General features: G+C 52.1%; 1 protein-coding gene across 1 annotated transcript in view; it reads right to left on the bottom strand.

The window, feature by feature from the left end:
* The window catches only part of OSBP2 (oxysterol binding protein 2), a 158,974-nt gene extending 153,726 nt beyond the window's left edge, over positions 1–5,248 (bottom strand). Inside the window, exon 1 of the mRNA XM_075533920.1 lies at positions 4,611–5,248. Within this exon, the coding sequence (XP_075390035.1) occupies positions 4,611–5,248 (638 nt within the window). The remainder of the gene's footprint in view (positions 1–4,610) is intronic.
* Positions 5,249–8,962: the final 3,714 nt, after the last annotated feature.

An 8,962-nucleotide genomic window follows, 5' to 3' on the forward strand; every position in this document is an offset into this window, starting at 1 on the left:
GACTCATGGACCACCCCACGCCCACCTGTTAGCCTGGGAGCATAACCAGATGGTGCCTGGCTACCCCTTCCTACTGCCCTGCCAGCAACCGCATTAGAGGGTCCTGGGAGGAGTGGATGAAAAATGTGAACAAACTCAAAATCATAAAAAATGACCAAGTCACCGCTCTGACAAAGACCAGTCGAACCTCCACGGTTATAGCCCTTCATGACCCATCGGCTCTGAAATGAAGCTCAATTTTCGGACACAGAAATGAAACTCAATTTTCGGACACACAATGGTCAGGTCTATCTAAGCACAGTAACACTCGGGAGGCGCACACGTCTTAGAATCATCAAGCAAAAGAACAGCATTTGCCAGAGGACAGCGCTCAGAAGGATTAGGAAACAAAGAGAGGAAATCGGAAACCCAGGGAGAAAGTAAGAAAGCTGTAAATAACATAACATTCCTGCCGAGAGGGGGCAACCGATGAGATGAAACAAAATGCGTACGGACGCCGAATGGAAACTGATGCGCTGTATTAAAACATCACCGATTCCCCACCAAGAAGGTTTTATTTTTTAACCAGAGAGTGTGTAACACCCCTTTATGGATTCCTGAAAGTGGCTGACATTAAAAACAACCAAACCTGCTTACAGGAACAGAAAAGAAAGGGGTTGGCGACCAGGATCTGCGGCCGTTGTGAGGCGCCATCAAGTGGGTGCTAACCCACAGCGACCTCATGCACAACAGCAGGGACGAGCCCAGGCCTGCGCCATCCTCACAAATGTCCCTGCGCTGGAAGATGGAAAAGCCCAACTACAGAGCTCCGGCTGTGTCCCCACCCACTCCGCCTCCTACGCCAGTATCTGTACCCACAACCTTATCAACAGACAGTAGGAATCGTTCCTAGCTCCCCAGAGAATCTGCACATTTGAGATTACCTTTCAGCATCAACCGTTCATATATAATTCTTGTCAGAAAAGAAAGTGGGGCGCCTTTGTTCTTTCTCTTTAAAATACAAACAAAACCCATGAGGTCAAGTTTCACTTGCATTACATGTAGGTTTTCCTGACACCGTGGGGCCCTAAGGCATCGACATGACCTTGACTCTACAGGTGAGTAGGATATGAGCTAATACATAGAACTGGGAAAGGCTGAATTCAAGGGTGGGCTTTGGGACATACCTGAACTGACACAGGTCAGATCTCTACCACCTACTGGGCAGGTGATCTCAGAGAAGCTACTTGCCCCTGTGAAACCTCAGAACCTCTCATTGGCACAGCAGGACAATCCTGGAACCCCCTAAATATGCAGCTGCAAAGGTACCATCGGTGAATGTGCCATCATCCAGTGGGAAGTGGGGTCCACGACCAACATTCCCCATGCATTCAAAGAGACAGACGTACAACCATTGTGGAAAGCCATGTGGCACTACCTCAAACAACTGGGACTGGAAATTCCACAGGAGCCAGCAATCCCTCTGCTGGGCATAAGCCCTAAAGAAGTAAGAGCCCCAGCAGGAGCAGACAAGTGTCCTCCCACGTTCCTGGCAGCACGTGTGACAATGGCAAGAAGCCGGGAGCTATTCAAATGTCCATCCGTAGACGCATGGATAAAGGCAGGTTGGTGCATGCGCGCAGCGGAACGCCACGCATCACTAACAAACAGTGATGAAACCATGAAGCACCTGGTGACATGGACGGACCTGGAGGACATGATGCTGAGTGGTGTCAGTCAACCACAGGACAGATATTGTAGAGGACCACTCCTATCCAGAGAAACACATATGCATCCTAAACAAGTGACAAGGATGTGCCTACAGGCTATGGAGGTCCCCAGAGGAAGACGACAAGGGTGGGGAGATAAGCAACAGGCTTGAAGACTGAAAGGTATGGACTCAGGTGAAAGAGGGATTGAGGCGCACAAGAGGAAGAACAAAAAGCAGAGGCAGGAAGGTGGAAGAGGATATGGGAGCAGAGGTGGGGTGGGGGTTGGGGGAAAGTGGCTGATGAGAGATTTGACCTGCTGAATGCAGAGTTGATGGTCTGAAACGTAAACCTAATTCACTATTAAGAAATCATTTGGGGACAAGACAATGATAGAGGGTGGCAAGGGCTTAGTGAATGCTTACAGACCAGACGGAAGGGCTGTCCTAAGACTGGCCGTGCAAGAAAGATATCCTTTGGACAGGGGGATCTTTTCGCTCAGAGAGATTGCACACTAAGCACAATGTGATGTGAGACAGGTGCTGATCTGCCCTCTTCCGATCAGGGGACCGAGGGGCATCTGGTCACCCCATGAGAAGAGCACGTTAGAAACACATGTCAGCTTTTCCCCTGCAGTAACTAAGGAGGGTCGGTCCCCATCCATCTTAGAGTGGGAACCATCCAGTGGTGGGATTTATCCAGTTCACACAGGTTCAGCAGAACTGACACCTAATTTTTTGTTGAGTCTGGCAAACTGGTTGTTAAAATGGCCCGTGTAATCAGGGTTGTCTCTAAGGTGGGTGGCCGACCCTGATGCCCAATGTGGAAACGCAAACTCAAATTCCTTACTCTCTTTTTCATTTCACTTTACTGGGGGCTCTTACAGCTCTTATAACAACCCATACATCAATTTTATCAAACACATTTGTACTTATGTTGCCATCATCCTTTTCAAAACATTTTCTTTCTACTTGAGCCCTTGGTATCCGCTCCTCATTTTTTCCCACCCTCCCTCCCTTATGAACCCTTGATAATTCATAAATTATTATTTTCATATCTTAACTGACCGCTGTCCCCTTCACCCATGTCCTTCCTCTTTGTGAATGTTCATTGGCGCAACAGTGTATGCTAAGCACCTGCAGTAACGTTCATTCTATCTAGAGGTATAAACAATCAGATGGAACAAGCTTGTCATATGTATTTATTCATTTTGTAAAAGTTGTTAGACTTGTGATCAACGGCTACATTTTCCCCCTTTCGTTTGTTACTTCCATAAACAACCATGTAACGTGAAGGTAAAAGGGCCAAGCACCCAGAGGGTGACACGCTGTGCCCCTTGTTTTAGCTTTGTGTTACCCTCCAAATGCCCACGAGCTGCTGTGAGTGAATGACGCAATTCCTGAAAGCGTTCAACGAGCTAAAATATTGTCAGGCAATTGCTGCAAGTTTAGCAGCAGCCGAAAGGGCTTTTTCAAAGATGAACATGGTATGTTCAGAGAAGAGAAGTCGCCTGTTTCTAACATCCCAAACACAATGACTACTGTCTAATTGGTCACCTCGAAAGGAATGGGATCCTGCTCCTACAGTGAAAAGATGGCTAAGAGCGAGCGCACAGCTGACGATGCCCAGAGAAAAGTGAAGAATATTGTAAGTGAGGGCACCAATCAAGAAGCAATATGGAGGTATCCTAAATAACAGATGTATTGTTTTGTCAGGTATTATTTAATATAGTTCGTTAATATTTTAAAACTGCCCTATAAGATAATCTAGTTGTATGTACTTCTTTTTTATCCTTATTTAAGTATCTACTCAATGAAGTAATAAGCCAATAGCGACCCCAGAGGACAGAGCAGAACTGCCTCTGTGGGTGTCCGAAAGTCTACCTCTTCATGGGAGTAAAAGGCCTCCGCTTTCTCTGGAGGAGCTCCTGGTAGTTTTGAATCGCTGACCTTGCGGTTAACAACCCAATGTGCAGGCCATTCCGCCACCAGGGCACCTCAGCAGGAAGACAGTGTTAATTACTTCACCTGGAATCCCATTTTTAATAAGTAAGGGAACAACAAGATGCTTCCTGATTCTCCACACAAGGCCAAGGTGGGCTCCTGAAGGGCAGAGGGTGGCTGGTGCATCTGAGGGTCTGCTGGATTCGAGGCAAGGCAAGCAGCCTTAGGAAAGGTAGGGAAACTGAATGGCCGACAGGGAGAGGGAATAAACTGCCAATGGTTTCAGCTCCTGGATCAAAAGGACAAGGACTTTGGGGCTGACTCCAGTCAGTAATAGCCAAAGTGAGGCACCACTGCCATTGAGTCGATGCTGACTCACAGGGACCCCGTAAGACAGACTAGAACTGCCCCTGTGGGTTTCTGGGACTGCTTACAGGAGTAAAAAGGCCCATCTTTTCCCCAAGGAGTGGTTTCGAACTGCTGACCTGGTGGACCAGAGCCCAATGTGTAACCATTATGCCACTAGGGCGCCTCTAAAGTTGGGCTAGACGACGGCACCTGTTTCACCTACTTCCTGAAAAAATATATCCACTTGATCTCAGACACAGTGGCCTTGATCTCAGGCCACCGCAGGCTTAGCCAACCAATAAGCAGGGAACTCAAGACAAGAGACATCTGGAACCTCTGCTGGAAGTCCCCCAGGATCCACAACTCCCAGGACCATCTCCCTCTTACAGGAAACCCACGTTCACTAAAGGCCACACCTGGAGTTTAGGACCCCAGCCGGGAGTTTAGGACCCCAGCCCGCAGAGACTAGCCAGAGGTGTCCTATCCCATGCTGGAGTGCATGCCCTCCAGGCGTCTCAAGGCGAGTGGTGATGACCCTCAAGTCAACTCCGAGGACACCCAAAACATGGCCTCCGGACAAGAGGCAGCACCTCTACCATCAGCCTTGGTCCCCTCCCTGGCACTTCCATACCTGTAGTAAGACAGGAGGCCATTGCTGAGCACGAACCAGCGGCGCTGGTACCCCTTCAGGTAGTTGGTCCACTTGAGGAGCCAGCCCTTGAAACTGTCCAGAGGCAAGAGGATCGCCCGGGCAGGGGAGGTCATAGCCGCGCCGGAAAATGCGGCCCCCGACTGCGATGCCCTGCTCTGTCCTGGCCGCGGCACCGCCCCGCACCTGGGGGCCTGCAGAGGCCCCAACGGGGGGTTGGCCAAGGGCAAGTTTTCCAGCTGCTCCAAGGCGGTCTTGGTGACGGGCCCTGCCCCTCCGCCTGGGGGCCTGGACCCTGACCCCAGCAGCAGGGCCGGTTCCTGCCCGGGTCCTGGCTCCATCACCGGTTCCGACGCCACCTCGGGTCTTAGCACGAGCTCAGAAACTGGCTCCAACACCTGGTCAGACTCGGGCTCCGGCTCGGACAGCGGCGGGGGCTGCGGCTGGGGCTGCGGCTGAGGCTGGGGCTTCGGCTCCGGCCGGGCGCCGGGCGTGGACGCGCTCATGCTCGGCGGCGCCGTGTGGCAGGACAGGCAGGGCACCACGGTGAACAGCGACGAGAGCCCGCGGGAGCGGCCGCCGCAGCCGCCACCTCGACTCGGAGCGGCCGCTTTCCCCATAGAGCCCGCCGACCCGAGCGCGGCCGGCCTGCGCGGGGCGGGGCGGGGCGGGGCGCCGTCGGGGCGCGCGGGGCGGGGGCGCGCGGGACCGGCTGTTTGCGCACGTGCAGGGGCCCCGGCTCAGCCCCCCCTCCCCTCTCCCCCCTCTCCGGCTTCTCGGCGTGGCCTGTGGGCGGCTTAGGATCCGCCCCGAGGGACACCCGGGAGACCCTTGCGGGCCGGCGACCAGAAGGGACCGCGCGTTTCAGCCCCCAGCCCTGCGTGCGCCCCGACCCGTGCCAGGCGCTGCGGGAACAATGGTGACTGCCGAGCTTGCCAGCTCCCAGCGCAGCCCTGCGCCGCCGGAGCGGAGAGGGGACAGGTGCGGCTCACCGAAGCGCAGCCGGTGCCAGTGTGTAGTTGTTTCGTCCCGTGGTCACCAGGCGCGGTGGGCCCCCGCCCTTCGTGGCCTCTGGGCGAGCTGGCTTCTGATGAGTCCTGGGTGCTTGGCAGCAAGTGGTGCCAGAGGTGAGGCTCTCTAAATGATCCAGGGAGCGTGGGGGTGAAAGTGGTCGGCTGCTAGCAGAGGTCCGTCGGACCCACCGCTGGGGAGAAGATGTGGCAGTCTCGGCCTCCTTCCAGGTGGCACGGCCTGGAGAACCCCACGGTGGCAGAGCTGTTGTGTCCCACTGGATCGCAGGGCACACCTGTCTATCAGCTAGAAAGGTTCTTTCGTCAACAGAGCATTGAGGACAAGGTTCTGAACCTAGACCTGGGTACATCTGGGATGGTCAATGACGTTCCCTGGAGTTATCGTGTAGCTACGCATTTCGCCGTTTCCAAAGGACTCTGGGAAGGTTAAACACCACTGATGTTACAGTTTCGATTGCCAAGGGCATAATGAACAAGGCTGACTGAAGAAATGACTCCTTCAAATGGTGGGGTTGGTGAAGCACATTGGATATACTGCGGGCTGCCTGAAGAACAAGCAAGTCAGTCCTGGAGGAAGTACAGCCAGAAGGCTCCCTAGAAGTGGGTGTGGCGTGGTAGTTACATAGTGTCCTGTCAACCTGGAGATTTATAAAAGTATAAGGATGGAGTCTAGCCTGCCAACCAGGTCACAGCCTGACATGGCCATCTTTGGACATGGCCATCTCATAAGAAGAGACCTGGGAACATTCCCTCTCCCTGTCCCCCCTCTTCTCCCTCTCCCCATCCCTCTTCCTCTCCCTGTCCCCCTCTACCTCCTTTCCCTCTCCCCCTCCCTTTTCCCCCTCTCCCTCTCCCCCTTCCCTCTCCCTCCTCTCCCTCTCCCCCTTATGCCTCTCCCCCTCTCCCTCTCCTCTCCCTCTTTATCTTCCTCTCCCCTCTCTCTCTACCTCTTCCTCTCCCTCTCTCCCCTCTCCCTCTCTCCCCTCTCCCTTTCCCTCCCCTTCACTTTCCTGCAGGAGAGCCACTGTGGGACCTGCCAGAGCCCTGGAGATGTGTCCACCATTGGCTCCACAAGACATTGCACCCACCAGCCTGTGATCTTCCTGCATTCCGCATCATTGCTGTGACTGTGTGAGTCAGAAGAGGGACTTATGGACTAGCATCGGACTTATGGACTTGAGTTGAACTGGGCTGGACCCTTTTCCTGATATAAAAGCTTCTTGATAGAAAGATCTTCCTTACACAGATATGAGTTATCAGTGGATTTGTTTCTCTAGTCAACCCAGTCTAGCACATATGGCAAGACTTCATCTTTTTTGTTGTCTGTTTGTAATGTGTTTTAGGTCAAAGTTTTCAGAATAAGTTTCCCATCCAGTCATGTGTACAGATTGTTCAGTGACATTGGTTGTGATCCCTACGATGTGTTAGCACTCTCTCCCTTTCCTCTGCGGATTCTCCATTCTTTTTAACCTGGCTTTCCTGCCCATTCTTGCCTCCTTAACTTTGCTTTTGGGCAAATGCTGCCCTTTTGGTCTTGTACAGTTGGCTGTTATGAGGAACACGTTCCTCTGTGGGGGGGGGGCGGGTTTCACTTCATGTTCTAGGTACCATCAAGCTGGTTCTGGCTCATAGCAACCCAATACTCAACAGAACAAAATGCTGCTGATGGCATTTGAGCGCATTGTTACAGTCACACGTCAATCGATCTGGTGGAGACCCTCCTTTTTTTTCGCTGACCCTCCACTTCTCGAAGCTTGATGTCCTTCTCCTGGCAATGGTCTCTCTTGTTAACATGTCCAAAGCATCGCTCACCACCCTGGCTATGAAGCAGCATCCTGCTTGTCCTACTCTTTGTGGTTGTTTGTTCTTCAGGGACTCCACGGTGCGTTCAGTATGCACGTTACAGGCCTGTCTTGAATGTGGCTGCGAGGCGATCCCTGGCAGTGTCTCACTGCTGCTAGAAGGGTGGCTAAGGGCCATCGTGGTGGCAGTGCCACCAGTATCTGGTCACTTTTCTGCATGGGGATTTTATTCTACCTTTTGCGCCCGCTCTATTCAGTACCTTCTATTGTGATCCTGGTCAGAGTGATTGTTAGTGGTAGGCAGGCACCAGCTGCCTCGTTCTGGTCTCAAGTTTAGGCGAATTGGTTCCTTGAGTCTTTGGTTTTCTTCACTCTTTGATCCCTAAGGAAAGAGACCAATAGTTGTCGTCAGGATGACCCCTCAAAAGTTTGTAAGACCCCAGTAGCTACTCATCAAAGTAGGCTGTCGCTGCTGCATCTTGCTTACTTTGGATACATACTCAGGAGGGACAACTGGCCAGAGAAGGATATCATGCAGGTAAAGTGGCCGTGAATAAGAGACCTTCAAAGAAGTGAGGGGCACAGCAATGGGCCACACAGAGCAACCGCTGAGAGGAGAAGGGTGCGGGACTGGGCCATGTTTCATTCTGTGGTGCACAGAGTCACTCTGAGGCGGAGCCAGCCGACATGCACCTACCAACAATCAAAAAGGGAAAGGTCGATGGTTACCATAAATAAGAGGAAAGACCAATTAAGAGGTTGGATATTGGCCTAATCTCAAGACACTTCCAGATTTAGACTTCTGTATAGCCCACACCCCCATTCCTTCATTTCTCTTCCCCCCCACCCCTCTCCTCCACCGACGATCCACCCATCCCTTCCTGTTCTTTGCCTGGGACAAACCTGTGCTGGGATGAGTCTCCGCCATGAATTGAGAGACAATGAACAACAGAGCAAACTGGAGGGTCCTAGAAATTGGAGGTGTAGACATTTCGGTGAGCAGAAGTCTCTGCCATCTCATTTGGTGACCCTGGAGCCCCTTTCTAGGATACCTGCCTTTGAATGGTGGTCTGACCTGCAGTTTTGCAGTGAACTCTGGAGGACGGAGACCTCCCCCTCTTAGTCTATCCAGTGGTAGCCCTCAGACTCAGTGTGCTAAGTCACACCACCGGAGAAATAATTTTCCCTCAGGAGCAGAGGGTTGGGGAGAAATTTTCACTTGTACCTTTTTAGACATTTTGAATGTTTTGTTGTGTGTGTGTTTTACCTATTGCATTAAGCAGGGTTCTCTAAAGAAACAAAACCAAGACACACACACACATATATGGAAAGATTTATACAGTGAAGAGGAATATAGCAGCTATTTCGTCCACACAGCAGTACAGAGGGCTTCGTTCAACTCACTTTTGTGAAAAAGCTAATATAGTGGAAGTCCTTCAACTCGTGGGCTGCCGGGTCCAAGGCCAAGGAAGCAGACAGCAGAATCTTCCCTCGGGCAAGG

This window comes from Tenrec ecaudatus, chromosome 16 (assembly GCF_050624435.1).
Source record: "Tenrec ecaudatus isolate mTenEca1 chromosome 16, mTenEca1.hap1, whole genome shotgun sequence".
Lineage (NCBI taxonomy): Eukaryota > Metazoa > Chordata > Mammalia > Afrosoricida > Tenrecidae > Tenrec > Tenrec ecaudatus.